General features: G+C 34.5%; 4 protein-coding genes across 5 annotated transcripts in view; 3 read left to right on the top strand and 1 right to left on the bottom strand.

Annotated features, from left to right (window-relative positions):
• The window catches only part of LOC142344913 (26S proteasome non-ATPase regulatory subunit 1-like), a 628,982-nt gene that overhangs the window by 275,710 nt on the left and 338,518 nt on the right, over positions 1 to 14,754 (bottom strand). The window lies entirely within an intron of this gene.
• The window catches only part of LOC142344910 (serine/arginine-rich splicing factor 4-like), an 87,619-nt gene that overhangs the window by 31,818 nt on the left and 41,047 nt on the right, over positions 1 to 14,754 (top strand). The window contains exon 1 of one of the 2 annotated variants that reach the window (XM_075396968.1): positions 12,606 to 12,849. The exons of the other annotated variant lie outside the window; for it this stretch is intronic. Coding sequence (XP_075253083.1) covers positions 12,831 to 12,849 — 19 coding nt within the window. The 5' untranslated portion in view covers positions 12,606 to 12,830. Of the gene's footprint in view, positions 1 to 12,605; positions 12,850 to 14,754 lie in introns of those variants that run through there. 2 annotated transcript variants of the gene reach the window in all.
• On the top strand, positions 1,663 to 2,837 carry LOC142344254 (beta-1,4-galactosyltransferase 7-like). The gene has a single exon (XM_075395819.1). It carries the CDS (start codon positions 1,746 to 1,748, stop codon positions 2,661 to 2,663), a length of 918 nt encoding a protein of 305 aa, XP_075251934.1. The 5' UTR covers positions 1,663 to 1,745; the 3' UTR covers positions 2,664 to 2,837.
• LOC142344253 (myotubularin-related protein 9-like) lies at positions 7,014 to 8,934 on the top strand. Its single transcript, XM_075395818.1, has one exon. It carries the CDS (start codon positions 7,036 to 7,038, stop codon positions 8,818 to 8,820), a length of 1,785 nt encoding a protein of 594 aa, XP_075251933.1. The 5' UTR covers positions 7,014 to 7,035; the 3' UTR covers positions 8,821 to 8,934.

Raw genomic sequence — 14,754 nt, 5'->3', positions numbered from 1 at the left:
TCGAATAGTTTTTAGAGGTTTTTCAATTGGTCTGAATGTAATAATATCACAAATTTTAGAGTTAGAAAACTTGCTTCCATTTTTCTTTAAAACTTTTGTCATTTTCTGAGTTTCTCGCTCTTTGAGGGCTAATGAAACTGTTTTAGGTCTTCCATATTAATTTTTTGAGAGATTCAAGAGACAAAAATGACTTTGAGCATATTAAAAGATCGAATTTTATAAAATTTCAATAAATTTGGCCTTCAGGGTTAATGCTTCAAGAGTTTTAGCAGTGATACTTTGTTTATTTTTTGTAGTTTCTCAAGTTGTGATATTGTCTTTTTGGCGTGCATTGTTCAATTCTTCTGCTGGTCAGATACAGTAGTTCTAAGTTATGAATTCAATTTTCTGGATTGTATTTCAGGATTTGTCCTGCTATTTTTTTTGTTTTCATAATTTTTCAATAGACTTTGATCTTTCGAAATGGTATAAACAGGTAAGGGCCAGTGGGCATCAAGTTGTGTTACAGGGCCAAGATTAGCTCTAGTAGTCCTTGAAGCTCCTAGAGGGGTGCAGCTGCTGGAAAAGCCTTAATTCAAGGTTAAAGGTTTAACGTTAGAGTTTTGGAGCCCAAAATGCTCAATTCGCTACCAATGTAAATCTGACTTTGTTTCTAATTTGCCATTTTTTATTGCTCAACTAGATTCCTTTCAAGTTATTAAATTAGGATTATCAGCATTTGTCTCTTGGTTTTTAAGAAATTGCATATAATAGTAACTACAAAAAGAGTCGTCATCATAAACACTTTTTTAAGGTTGAGAATACCATTCAGATCTAAGTGAGCTCAGAATTTTTTGGTTTGATCAAAATTCAAAATTATCTTTTGTCCTCCATTGCTTCTAATTTGCATGGCAGTGCAAGACAACAGTCATGTTGTTCTAAGATTACAATTGACAACGAAGTAGAAGCGCCTTTTGTTGAAACTTAACGTGCACTCGTATTAGAAAACCAGTTGAATATCTGCTAAATGTCTATTACAATGCTGTTTTTTGTTTTTAAAAAAATAGAAAGTTGCAACCGACTCAATCAGTTAACTGTAAATGGTAGGTAAGAAAAAATTTAAATGCATGGAGGTTTCTGAGCTCAATGCTTAATTTCAAAATCAACTCAGTCATGTAGCAATTCGAAGCATCGAAATGAAACTGTGTTTTATTTACTATTTGCTGTTTTATTATCTGCTGATCTTAGCAATTCTTTCGCATTAGAGATTTTCAAACTCAATTTTTTGAGACGGGCTTTGTAATTGATGTTTGGATTTTGTTCCATTGCTCTATGATAAAAACGTAAATAGGGTACCAGATAAAAACGGCAATAAGCGCCTGTATCCCGCCAAAATTGCCTGCGAATTTCAGCTCTGTGCGACAGCTACAACAACATGTTTGAATTTTTGTGTTGTAGCAATGTTTGGGTTGTTTTCTAGTTTCCTAGTTTTTTTTTGCTGCTCTGGAAGTGGTCTGGAATTTATTGATATTGAAAATGAATTGAGCAACCAGTCATACCAGCGCTCAAGAAGAGCAAATGCGCCTTATAAAATTTTCTAGATTTTGAAAAATTTTGCCTCTGGGAATAATTTTTTTTCTAGTTTGACCTTGAAAACGTTTGCAACGTAAATTTAGTGAAAATAGCTAAAAGCTCCTGCGACAAGTTTTCATCATGAGGTTTTGTATTCTCTTATTTTTAGGTATAATGATGGACACAACAAGTTTATGAGAATTATGTACAATTCTTATTCTGACAGGCCACCCTTGGTGTCTATAATATTCACATTCTCTGTCCTGTTCTGCTTAATTTTCATCATTCTCTACCCTATTGTGCTCATGAGCATCCCATCACCCCAGGATGAAAACTTGGGCAAATATATTTCTGAAAATAAAGATGCCAAAATTTCTATTCCAAAATCAAGGCATTACCTATGTGTCGTTGTTCCTTATCGAGATAGATGGGCGCAGCTGAGCGTTTTTGTGCCGTATCTGAGCGAATTTCTCTCCAATCAGTTGACACGTCACTCAATTTACATCATCAACCAAGCTGATAGATACAGGTTCAACAGAGGAGCTCTGATCAACGTCGGATTCTTATACGGACACCCCGACTGTGACTATTTTGCTCTTCACGACATCGATTTGCTACCCAATAGTCCGCTAATAGAGTATATTTACCCGAACAGTTCTGGGCCAATACATCTTACTGCCCCTAAGTACCACCCATTCTACAATTTCGACTCTTATTTTGGCGGTGTAACGCTAATACGCAGGGAGCACTTCGAAAGAGCCAACGGGTTCTCAAATAAGTTTTGGGGCTGGGGTTTGGAAGATGACGAATTTCGTTTGCGAATTACAGAAAAAGGTCTAAATATATCTATGTTGTCGCTGCCGCTAAATAGAAAAAACGCTTTTATACATATCAGTGTTCCAAACGCCAAAGGTAGTCGCGATTCCAAAAACTGGTTGGAGTCTGCGAGAAGGAAACGAGACAGACATTATGGGTATCGTGACGTGCAATTATCTTCTCTACCCCGAATTACTACTTTATCAGTTGAGAATTACAACTACATTCAGGTTGATGTGAAATTGAGCTGTAATGTTACCTCTACTCCTTGGTGTATGTCTGAGGCCTATCTCTAAATGTAAATATTCTATGTATGAGCCCAACATATGACTGTAAATTTTAGCCTGAGACATTTTCTCTATTCGTATTTGTTTTGTAAGATATTGAAGTAAAATGAATTTTTGCTATTTTGATTGATTTATTTCCCCTTAATTGTTTTTCAAATTTTATTAATTGTATGTTTTCCTCAAGCGGATCTTATGAGAACGATGACGTTGTTCTTATCGAGGCATTTTTTTGATATTCGTGTTGAAGTCGCTCTTACTGAGCTCGATTTTCAGTCTTACTTTTTGTTCCAACCCCCATTTCATGCGCCAATTTTCATTATAGATCATTTTAACATAATAAAGCTAAGCATATACCTAGAAACATTTGCAACCATTGAGGCAATTTCTGCAGATAGATAATGAACAAATAGTAAAAAGCGGTATCAAAGTTGGCCAATCCAAAAAAAGAGAGGCTAGTATATAGATTTTTAACCCTGATTAGTAATCAGGGTTTAAAAAAACTATATACTAGCCTGGCCTTTTTGGAATGGCCCATTTTGGTAACGCTTTTTGCCATTTGTACTTTATCGATCTGCAGAAAATATCTCACTGGTTGCAAATGTTTCTAGTTATTTACTTAGCTTTACAATGCTAAAATGATCTGTAACTAAACTTCGTAAAACCTGTTTTAATTATTGGAGAAAATCCTAGTCTGAACTGCTTTTAATGAAAATTGTTTTTGGCATTAGCGCTTAATAGGTTGAATAATGAATTGATTATCCTTTTGGTTTCGTGTTTTTTTAAATAGTTTTTGGTATGAGTAGTGAGAAATATATATATATATATATATATATATATATATATATATAAATTTTCTTCTATTGGGCACCGTAAAACTGCTTTCATTACTATTTTGATATCCATTTTAATAATCTACTCAAAAACTGCTTTTTCATGTTAATTCTAAAACATGTGACTATGCTTTGTTTTTCGAACAATCCGGAACCAGTAAGAATTTCTCACACTAGAGATTAGAGATTTACAGGAACCATTTGGGGTTTTTGAAATTTTAATCGTTTTCTGCTTGATTTTTTACGCGCAGAAAAAGCATCTTTTGATCATCGATCTCAAACACAACATATCAAAGGAACATCTTTTCCTATCCTAAAAAAGTACTTCCTAAGTACTTCCATAAATTTAATTGGGGAGCTATTGACAAAGGAATTGACGCAAAAAAAAAATTGGCATTGAAAGTTATCCGAAAGTCATCACAAATTCTCTGCATAAATTTCTCAAATACTAAGTTTCTCCCACGATTGTCTATTGCGAGAGAGATCGATTATTAGCATTTCTGAGGCGAAATATTCAAGAACTACAATTTTTGAAGTTGTGCTAATTTCCTTTGGAGCTCTCAAACCAAACTAGCAATTTCTATGTGTATTTAATTATGGAATTTGAATCACAGCTTGGCAAATATGAAAACAGTTTGCTTCCAGTTCATCATTATCGAGAAAAGGCTAATTTCCTTTTTTAACAAAAAGAACATCAAAGGCTTCTTTTAACTCTGAAGATTGCACAGAAACTTTTTCAATTAAAGTAATACGACGCAGTGTTTCATTGAAATCATTTTAAATCCCGTTATAAATCCAGCGATCTGTTTTTTCAGTTAATTAACCATTTCTATGAGATACTCCTATAGATTATAATTGAACGTTTTTTAATGTATGGATTAGATTTTGAGGCGCAGAAAGAATACCGCGTAAGAATACCGTGCGAACAAATATTACCGATCCACTTTTTATTCCGACCCCTCTTCAGGGGGAAGGAACTATATACTCAAATGGGTTTTCTTTTGTTCAGTCAATTTTGGGTGTTGAGACTGGTATCATTAGAAAGCTTTTCCAGCGCAGAATATGGAATTAAAAAGATTTTATTAATTTCGTTTTTTACAGGAAGTTATCGATGTTTAAATTTTGAGAAAATAGAGTGAATTTTGGTGAGATTTTATTCACATTTTTCAAAATTTTTGGCTAAAACTTCGCCAATTTTGCTAAAATTTGTTAATTTTTCAGAAAGTGTTTATGATTTTTATTTCTAAAGACAAAAAACTTTATTGTAGGCTATTTTCTTGAATTTTTTTGTCAAAAAAATCTGGCTAAATGTTTTCAAATTAAGATTTTCATCAAAAACAGCACAAAATAATTTTCTTTAGTCCAGTTTGATTAAATTTACACGAAGTACAGACCCAACGTCCATTAACACAATCTTTTTAGACTCAAAATGGGGCTTTTGTACTTCAAATTTCGTTGAGTGCTCTGTAATTAAAACTGCCGTTTATTGCTAAATTCATTCGTTGATTATCAAAAACGCAGCATCTTTTTGTGTTTTTAACTAACTAAATATCAATATCTAGAACACTCGAATAATTAAGTGTTCCTCATCGAGAAACAGCATTAGCAGGGCTAGTTTTGGACCAATATTGGACTAGTATAATCCAAAAATGATTCGGATTGTAATCAGCCGGTCTTTTTAAAAATCGATAAAAATTTAAAAAATTGATCTTTTCTACATTAATTAAATGACAGAACATTTCAGACCGAAGCTAACTAATGATTGGTCCAATTGGATTCCTAATTAGCTGCACATTGTTGTATCCAGTTGATTACTTGAAAGCTTATGGTTGTTTTGACTTTTAAAATTATTGGATTTTTAAATAAATAATGACTTGCCTCTATTTTCTCTTTATTGTCAGCAATGAAAGACCGCCTTTTCCTTCTATTGAAATCAAATTCAACATTTGTTGTGGTTTTATGCCTTAAATTATGGTTTTCTGGCTTTGATATTACTAGATTTCACGTTTTTTAAAAAAAATTTTTAGGTATTCGCCCAATTTTCTCGTTTTCTAGTTTTGTCACATTATCACGTTATTGACAGTTCGTATATTACAACATTGGTTTTCAAAATAAGGCACAATTGATATTATTAAAATCCTGGAAGATATAGATTATGATTTTAGCGGCTTCGACACTGTAACCTAATTCTTCAAGAAAGTAGTGTCGAAGCCGCTAAAATCATAATCTATATCTTCCAGGATTTTAATAATATCAATTGTGCCTTATTTTGAAAACCAATGTTGTAATATACGAACTGTCAATAACGTGATAATGTGACAAAACTAGAAAACGAGAAAAATGGGTAAATACCTAAAAATACATTATCGGTGCTCGCAGAATGTGTAATCGAACATATTTTGATGGCCATAGTATGGCTTTATGGTTTCGAATGCGTTATCTGCCAAGTTTCAATTGATTTTTTGTTCTGTTATTTGTTGTTCTTTTTGTAAACGCATAAAAAATTGAATACAGACAGTTCCTAATTCTTTCTATAGAAGAATTTGTAAGGTTAGATCTAAGAGATATTTTAGTTGATTTCTAATGGTTTTCATTACTGTGAAATTAATTGTTTTTATTAAGCGAATTAAGCGAATTTTACAACTTTACTGTTTTTGTTCCTTATCGTTTAATTGCTACCAAGCCTTTTTTATTGAGTAGTCCCATATCTTTTCTGGTGGATTGAAAGTTATTTTGTGTAATATCAGTTTTATCTGACGCTATTTTGACTTTGTTATTAAGTTTTGTTTTTTAAAACGGACATGAAGTTTTTGATGTAATTAATTTCTGTTGTTGTTGTTGTTGTTGTTGCTGTTTGATATTACTGTTCGTCTTGACTCGCTTTCTGATTATTTGCACATCTCATCAATCTAATGCACCATTTTTCACTCCACCACTGAGTTATTTGCTTTGGAGGCTGTCTTTTTGTTCATTCACCAAAAAAAATACTTGAATTTTTGGGTTTTTCTATGTTCCTCATTTGGTAGACAATCATACCAAAATTGTGGGGATGAGCGGGGTCGGAACCTTATGTGCAATTGCACATTACCAAGTCGCCTTGTTTCCTTTGCGTTTTAACTGCTCTAATGTTTTTAATTGCTCTCAAACGAAGTCTGAAGCAATTATTGTAACGGGGGTGTCTATTCTTATGCAAAATTTTCTCTTGCGCGTTTTCTGCTAGAACATTCTTTCAATTTCACTTCTTGAGTGACTTTCACGCTAAACATCTCGACTGATTTTAATTGCGCGCATTCAGAAATTAAAATCTGTAGCTAAAATAATAAAGCGATTGTGAGCCAAGATTGTACATAGTCCGTGTAGTGAAGTGCAACTGTCGCCGACTCTTATCCAAGAGGAAGCAAGTTCGCACCCCGACCGAGTCAGAATTTTTGTATCATAAAAGTTCTTTAGCCTATGCCACCTTCTAAATTGTTTGCCTCGCAAGTCGTTCGAGAGCAATTCGTCCGGCGTTTGTCGTTTTATGTTTATTAGATAATCTTTTCAGGTTGATCATGACCTCTGATTTTTGTATAATTGCTGAGCCGGAGGCGACTCCAAATGTTCCGGATGTTAGAGTTGAAGTTTGTGGAACCACCCCGGCGCTGATATTTGAAGGAACCTTAACAACTGAAATGCAGTACATCAGCGTGACTGATATGAAAAAGTTTTCGGGTGGATCTGTATCTAAAAGTGGACACGACGTCCTGGGCATTCTGAAACGGGATCACTGTTTTGACGATCCCTTTACTTTGTACTATCAGTTGATAGATTCCTTAATTGAGTCTCTGACACCGCCTGATGCTCACATAGTGCTTGTATGCAAGCATTTTTACACGTTTAAGTTTACCTTCAAAACGAGTTCGGAGTGTTCAAATGTGGCATCTTTCATCAGAGTTAGAAAGGAAAAAATAAGTTCTCAAGTTCAATTAATGCCTGCTTTTAATATGAATCATAATCCTTTAATTCCCAATTTAGATGACTTCAGTGCTGGGTGGCAAATGTTTAGCCTTCTGAGCACGTTGCACAAAATGAACAAAAGATCACAAAACATGCAGTTTAGAATTTCAGAAGTCAACAAGGGTTTCGGAGTTTGCCAAAGTTATCCCGAAAGAATTATAGTTCCTGTTACAGTTACTGATGATGACCTGGTACAGTCTTCGAAGTTTAGAGAGGGTGGGAGGTTCCCAGTTGTCTGTTTTATTCACGAAGCAAAACAAACGGCTTTAGTCAGGTCTAGTCAACCATTACTGACTTCCATGAATCGAACGTCGCCGAAAGATTACCATGTTCTGGCATTATCAGCGCCGCACAACAAAAATATTAATGTTTCCTATATTGTTGATACTAGATCACAGGCGGATGCATCAAGTGACAAAGTTCGCGGAGGGGGCTATGAATCTGAAGATTATAAACCGAAATTCCATCACTTTCAGCGACCTCTGGAGCGCGTGTCCAACATGTTGGAATCTCTGGTCAAATTCATGAAGGCTCTGAAAGCGAACCATTCCTCAGTTGAAAGTTATCTCCTTGCCATTGAGAGCTCAAAGTGGTTAGACCATGTCAGGAGTTTGATCATTCATGCGAGCTTGATGTTCCAAATTCTTAATCAGGAATACACATCAGTACTTGTTCATGGATTAGAGGGAAGGGATACGACGTTATGTAGTACCTCGTTGACTCAAATTATCGCAGACCCAGAATGTCGGAGGATGCGAGGGTTCCAGGAGCTCATTCATCGTGAGTGGGTTTTGGCTGGTCATCCGTTTGAAGAACGTCTGTCCTCGCTCTTTGTCCAAAACAAAGCCAAAGATTCCAGAAAAGTTGCGGCTCCAGTCTTCTTGTTGTTCTTAGATGCTGTTTGGCAATTTACACGTTGTTTTCCTACTCAGTTTGAATTCAATGAAGCCTTTTTGATCTTCCTTGCTGAAAGTGCTTATTCCAGAACATTCGGGAACTTTCTATGCAACAATGAATGCGAGCGGATCTCAAACGCTGTTTTCTCAAAGACCATGTCAATATGGCAGTATTTGTCAATCCAGTCAAATTGTTCTAGATTTTACAACGGGTTGTATAACCCACATAAGGTAAAGCCACTACATTTTCCCCTGTCGCCTGAGAACATTGTGCCGTGGACCAGTTTGTACCTGCGGAGGTCTAACAGACATCATAAAGCAATGATAGAAAGAACTTGCGAGCAACAGAGAATGAACACTCAACTGATCGCACAGGCTGAAATGCTGAAGAAAGAAAAGCTGCGAATGCAGAAAATTCTGCATGAGAAAATGGGCGACTGTTGATTGATGTTGATGACTTTTGTTTTCTACCTGCGTCTCTTGTCTAAAACGTCTCTTCGCTTTTTTTCAGAGCGTTCTCATTTGCTTAAATCTGGGATCTGCGAACGATCCATAGGAGTCGATGATGTCCTATCGGAATGCATTTAAAGTACTAAATTGTGAATTGTCTTTTAAATATTGTAAGTAATATCTCTTGTAATATGCGGATCCGTAAACAATTTATTATTATTTCTATTATTATTATTATTATTATTGTAAATCTAAGCATATACGTTTTAAAATTATAGATGGGTAAAGGCAAATTTATTTCGGTGGTCAAGATGGGCAATTTTTACGGGGTAAAACAGCAATTGAGCATCAATTTTAACCCTTTTTCTTTTTTAACAACGCGCTACAAGTATTTACTAGACTTTTATCAACCCAATGTAACTTTTTTTTTAAAAAAAATCACCGACTACTAAATTAAAGCCTTCATTAATGCATGATGTGCTCGTAACAGAAGTTCTGAAGAATCCTATTGATTGAGAGAAAGTAACTGATTCTGACCAATGGGATGTTGGGATATACCGACCAATCAGAGACGCAGGTTCCAAACATAATTTGAATTGTATCACACAGCTCAATTTTAATTCTATTCAGGGTGCTATCTCCCATAAATAATCAATCAAACTCTACTTTTAACTCCCGTGTCAACCAATTAGTATCCTTGTTATTCCAACCAAAATTTAGACTAGAAATTGACTCCATATTTTAACCATATCGTTAGTTTTACCAATTCAAGTTCGAAAAGCTGTACTGTCGTCAGTAGTTAATAGTGCATATTCAGGACATATGCCGATCAATCTAACTTCTCTTAGGATCGAGTTCGAGGACTAAGAAACTTTGTGCTTCGTTTAGGTTAAAACATTCTGGTCCGAAAGATCTGTCTTAGGTTTATAAGAAGTTTCTTATAACGCAAGTGAATGTTCGAAAAACTGTAGTCGTGCATATGAACATCAATATAGGGATATATGAATTTTTAATTGCTCTCATACGAAGTTTTTGTAGCAATTTGTTACTCCTGTGGTCTTTTTACGACTCAGAGAGGAGTATTGGTATTCTACACGTTTAGGTTTGTATTTTTAGCGGAAGCAAGTTTGTACATGACTTGAACTTTTGACTTGTGAATTTCTTGCTATTGAATGATCATTAAATAAGAATTAAAATTTATCTTCAAGTTCACAAAAGGATGAATATTTTGAATGTTTTAAAAATAGCAGAACCTTCCACATTTTTGCACGCAAGTGATGAACACCAATTTTTGATCTCTAACAACGCTTTTCCTTGACCCCATGGTATATCAGCACGCTAGTTGTATGAGATTATGAGCAGACCATTCGTATGAGTTTTTTTGAAAGTTTTTGAACAGCGACTTTAGTTGTAAACCGCTGACTTCTTTTTGAACAATGGATCTTAACAGTAGCTTAGTTACTTAATTCATAGTAATTAAGAACTGTCGGTGATGTTCAAAGGCAGAAGGTCATTTGAGAAGTTTTCCTCCCAGTAACTGCCCCCTCCTTCCTATCCAATTTACAGAACCCGCAACCTACATCACCTATCTACCCACCCGCCTATCTAGCCCCCCCCCCACGCGCTACTTAACTACCCCGACCCCCACATACCTACCCGTTTCTTTCTCTTTGATTATTCTGTTTTACATATGTCGCACGACGCTTCGAGTCGTTTCCGGTTCTTAACCTCCCTCTGTAGCTCCACCGCAATCCGCCCTCCTCCATCTGGCGGTTTTGACCCCCTCTCGTCCATCCCTTCAACCGTACCCCCATTGCTTTACCCCCCCCCCCACACACACACACCAATACTAGCATATCTAATCCCCAGTTTTACTACCGAAGCCAACCGCTAGCCGGTTGATTGAGAGCAATTCACCCGACGTTAGACGGTTTAGTTTTAAATTTGAACTTCGACCTTTGAAGTGTTCGCTAGCGTTTCAACCTGATGCTACGGACTATAAAAGCTTTTTTTGAATGGTTAAGCGTATGTGTGCAATTTTGAAAGCAAACGGCCGAATGGCAGCTTTTCTAAAAACTTGACATTAAAATTGTATGCAAACGTTCTTTCTCTGACAAAATTTTTTAAAGCATATAACAGGAAACGAAAACTTTTTGGGTAAAGTTAACCGAAACCGTGTTGTTCATTAAAATTCTCCAATCGTGGGACATATTTTTTCAATTAAAACTAAAAATTGATTACCAGTATTTTTAATCTTTTCGTCTGTTTCTAATAAAAAGTTTATTTTAATTAACACTTGGAAAATCTGAAAAAAATATCTCCGTCCTACGTAATAAATCTACTCCTTATCTTTTTAAATTCTCGAAGAAGCCAAAGAAATATAAAGCAAAAACTGAACGAGCTGACCCGTAAACCAGGCGAAAATCGATGTAATGAAAATTATTGATTTTGTGTACGCTCGGATAATACATTTTCAAAACCGTTTTTTTTAAACTTAAATGCAAATTGAATTCTCAAATTGAGCATTTTTCTGGGACCTCGTTCATTGAAGAAGCAATCATGTCAAAGATTTTTTAACAAAAAATTTATTATCGGGAATCAGTTTTTTACAATATTCAGAATTTTGGAACCTTTCGAATTTCGAAACTTTTCTGGTCTTGAACCAAGATTTTTTAATTTACGCTTTTCAATTTACATTTTTTAAAATGCATGTATTCACATAAAATGGAAACTTTTTTGATCAATTTATCTCCTTTTGTCGCGACTGATTTTCCAGTGTATTTTGACGCTATGAACATCTAATGCGACAAGACTAATTGACCTTCTTTAAGCGATGGTAATAATTTTTGATAAATTTTATACATTTTTCCAATTCAAACTAAAAATTGAATACCACTATATTGTTTAATCTTTGCGTCTGTTGCCAACAAAATTTTAAAGTTTGTTTCAGCTGTTTTTGTATTTGTAGCTTCAATTTGTGGTTTCTGATGAGGCCTTAAATTCAATGCTTTTATAGAGAAAGTTCTGTCTAATGTACATCTCAGATCACTATTTATAAATAGCTTAATTGTCTGGTGTTTGCATCATTTAATCAATGAAAAAAATTGAAATTCTTTAGTGGCTTTAAAATTATATGGCTCCAAAATGCCATATAAGTTATATTTTAATTCCAAAAATTTGCTTTTTGTGCTCTGTTCGCTAGAGAATCGAGCAACGTTTGCAGTTGAGAGGGGTCGGAACATTGTGTGCAAACGCACATTTCCGAGCCTCCTTGTCTCTTGTTTTTATGTCAGCTGTTTTTGCATTTGTAGCTTTAATTTGTAGTTTCTGATGAGGCCTTAAATTCAATGGTTCAATTCGCTTTCGATACATTTAATGTTAGTAACAACCGAGTATAATGTTGGTAACGTACATTTTAGAAAACTCGGTTGAGTTCGCCATTTAAAATCTAGTTCTTATTTTCAAAATTAACATACCTCATTAAAATCTCTGGGGTGCTTAATTTACTTTTGTCTTAGAATTTTAACGAAAAATCGTTCAGTTTAATTATAATTTTTGCACAATTGTCGAGGGTAGGTAAAACTAGATAATTATTCTTGTTTTTATACCATTTATTCTCCAGTATTATGGATAAATATTTCTATGGTTACAACAACTACGTGTTTGGAACTGAGGAAGCTGTTAGTTTTATTCGCTCACTGTTTTACCATAATGGGAATTATAATAATTAATCTCCAGTATTTCCACTCGTAGCTAGTGTATTGTGAAAGTAGATGATTTCCTGTTTGTTTCGTTCGCAATTTGCGCTGATTATTTTATCTCCGACTTCAAGGGATAATAATGATTCTTATGTTGATGGCAGCTTTCAAAGAGGTTTCTAATCATTTTCCAACTTAATTTATTTTTCCTTCAGGCAAATTGAAAATTAATTTACATCGCGACATTTCTTAATCTGTTTGATTTTGCGCTGTAAAATTTAGTCAACTGCGCGTGAAACTGCCGTAATGGAGGAATATAAAATTTGTAAGTAGATTTTTCTGTCTGCTCAGAATCTGATAATTTTTGAAAAAAAATTTTGAGGGCGCAATGCTTTATATCTGTGTGATTCCAACACTTTTTTAACTGAACTAAAATTAAAGCTGAACATTTTTAACACTGCTAAATATATTAACTTGGGTTATGTTTGTTATATGCACTATTTGAGAGTGAAGACTTGTGCGTGTAACTTAACGTGTAATTTTTTTTGCAACATGTCTTTTTTTAAAGTGAAACCAGTAGTTAAACCGAATTGTAACAAAAAAATAATAACTATTGCCCAAGAATGTTTTAACATTAAATGTGATCTATTGGTTGTTTTCGATGGAAGCAAAAATGTGTATTGTATCTGCATCTATGTAGCACAGAAAATTCCATTGATACGTAACTACGACAGGTTAAGGGTAACACAAAGATTGTTAACATGGAACGTGTAATTGTATATACTCAATTAAACAGTTGATGGGATTCACAAACAAATTGTTTAAAAAGACCTTTGTCTACGTTTTAATTTAGTGGACTATAGTTTATAGTTTATTGGTATTAGCAAAAGATTCAAATATTGTTTGAGCAACCCTATCTTCCTAAGAGTCATCTTGCTAGGTAATCTTATTTCTAGGTATTATTTTGCGCTAGAAACTTAATCGCTAGAATCTGACTTGAAGCCAGAAACTGACTTGAAATTCTGAACAAAATTTGGAGCAATATTTTTGGGGGCGTAGGATATCAGGCGAAGGGAATTTTTGCAGCCATTAGGCAAAAACTCTGAACTAAAGTTCTGTGGAAATTAGACGAATACCAATTAAAGGACGTGCTGCAATATCTGCTTGATATAATAGAATTAAGGGGCTATAACAACTGACTTCGTAGAAAAACAGCCAAAAACAAAAACATTCAAAAATTGACCAGAATTTTTGAAGTCTAAGCTTTTTAACGATGTAATTTAACCCCAACTCCCCCAATTTTTGCGTGTTTTTTAAACCGGTAGTTCCAGCCTATTTACATTAAAGCTATTATTATGTAACACCATTTTTTCCTGTTACTTTTTAAATCAAAATTATTGGCTGTGTTGACCCTGAGTAGAGTAAGAGTTTTCGCCTAATATCCCACCCCCATTTTTGTATTCACAGAGATATTTTTTGAACCGTCGGTCGCTAGTTTTTCAAGTATGGAGCCTTTTTTAGTTAATTTAGTCTTCTCTTAAACTATGCTCAACTTTGAACAAGAATAATTTTTTTATGTTGCTTGCCCAATGAAAGTGCTTAAATTATAAGAAATTTTGATTTCTTGGCGTCTAACGGCAGCATTCAGGATTCGAAATAGAAAAATCATGCCAGCTTATTTTTAAAAAATATTCTGCCGAACCTCCGTCAAATTTTAAGGAATTCATACACCAAGATGGTAACCATGCTTTGTGCACGAATTATGTCAAATTTTTGTAATTACGACTGCTTTTGTAAAGTTTTATTCGGAAAAAATCCTAAGAAAGACTATTTTTGGAAATTGACCTTTTGTCGAAAAAATAACGACGAAAAATAACGGTAAAATGGTGTATATTGAAGGTTTTGTCAAATTATATCTTTGGAACGTTTTTCAGGAAGCTCCTCTTTGCAAAATAAAATGTTTGTTAGAATTTTATCTGAAAAATGGACGGCTAGCAGAATTCGTGGAGAATTTCAAATATCAAAATCGTTATGCTTTATCAAATTTCTTTGACATTTGAGCTGCGCCTATTTCTTGGTTGTTTTGTTTCATAGTTTTTTTTTACTGAGTTATAACTTCGACGGGTTTTTCTAAACAGTAGCATTAAAAGTGCTTGCTCCAAACAATGTGACTTCTCTCTGATGAAGTCACGAAGAAAAGCTGACATCAATCGAGAACCGCGTAACGTTT

Source organism: Convolutriloba macropyga, chromosome 8 (assembly GCF_964194025.1).
Source record: "Convolutriloba macropyga chromosome 8, txConMacr16.3, whole genome shotgun sequence".
NCBI classification, from domain to species: domain Eukaryota; kingdom Metazoa; phylum Xenacoelomorpha; order Acoela; family Convolutidae; genus Convolutriloba; species Convolutriloba macropyga.
Note: the sequence above shows the minus strand (reverse complement) of the source record. Positions and strands in the feature narration are given on the sequence as shown.

Bases quoted from the DNA above. Each gene is read 5' to 3' on its own strand.
- LOC142344254 (XM_075395819.1), top strand. From the start codon at position 1,746: ATGAGAATTATGTACAATTCTTATTCTGACAGGCCACCCTTGGTGTCT.
- LOC142344253 (XM_075395818.1), top strand. From the start codon at position 7,036: ATGACCTCTGATTTTTGTATAATTGCTGAGCCGGAGGCGACTCCAAAT.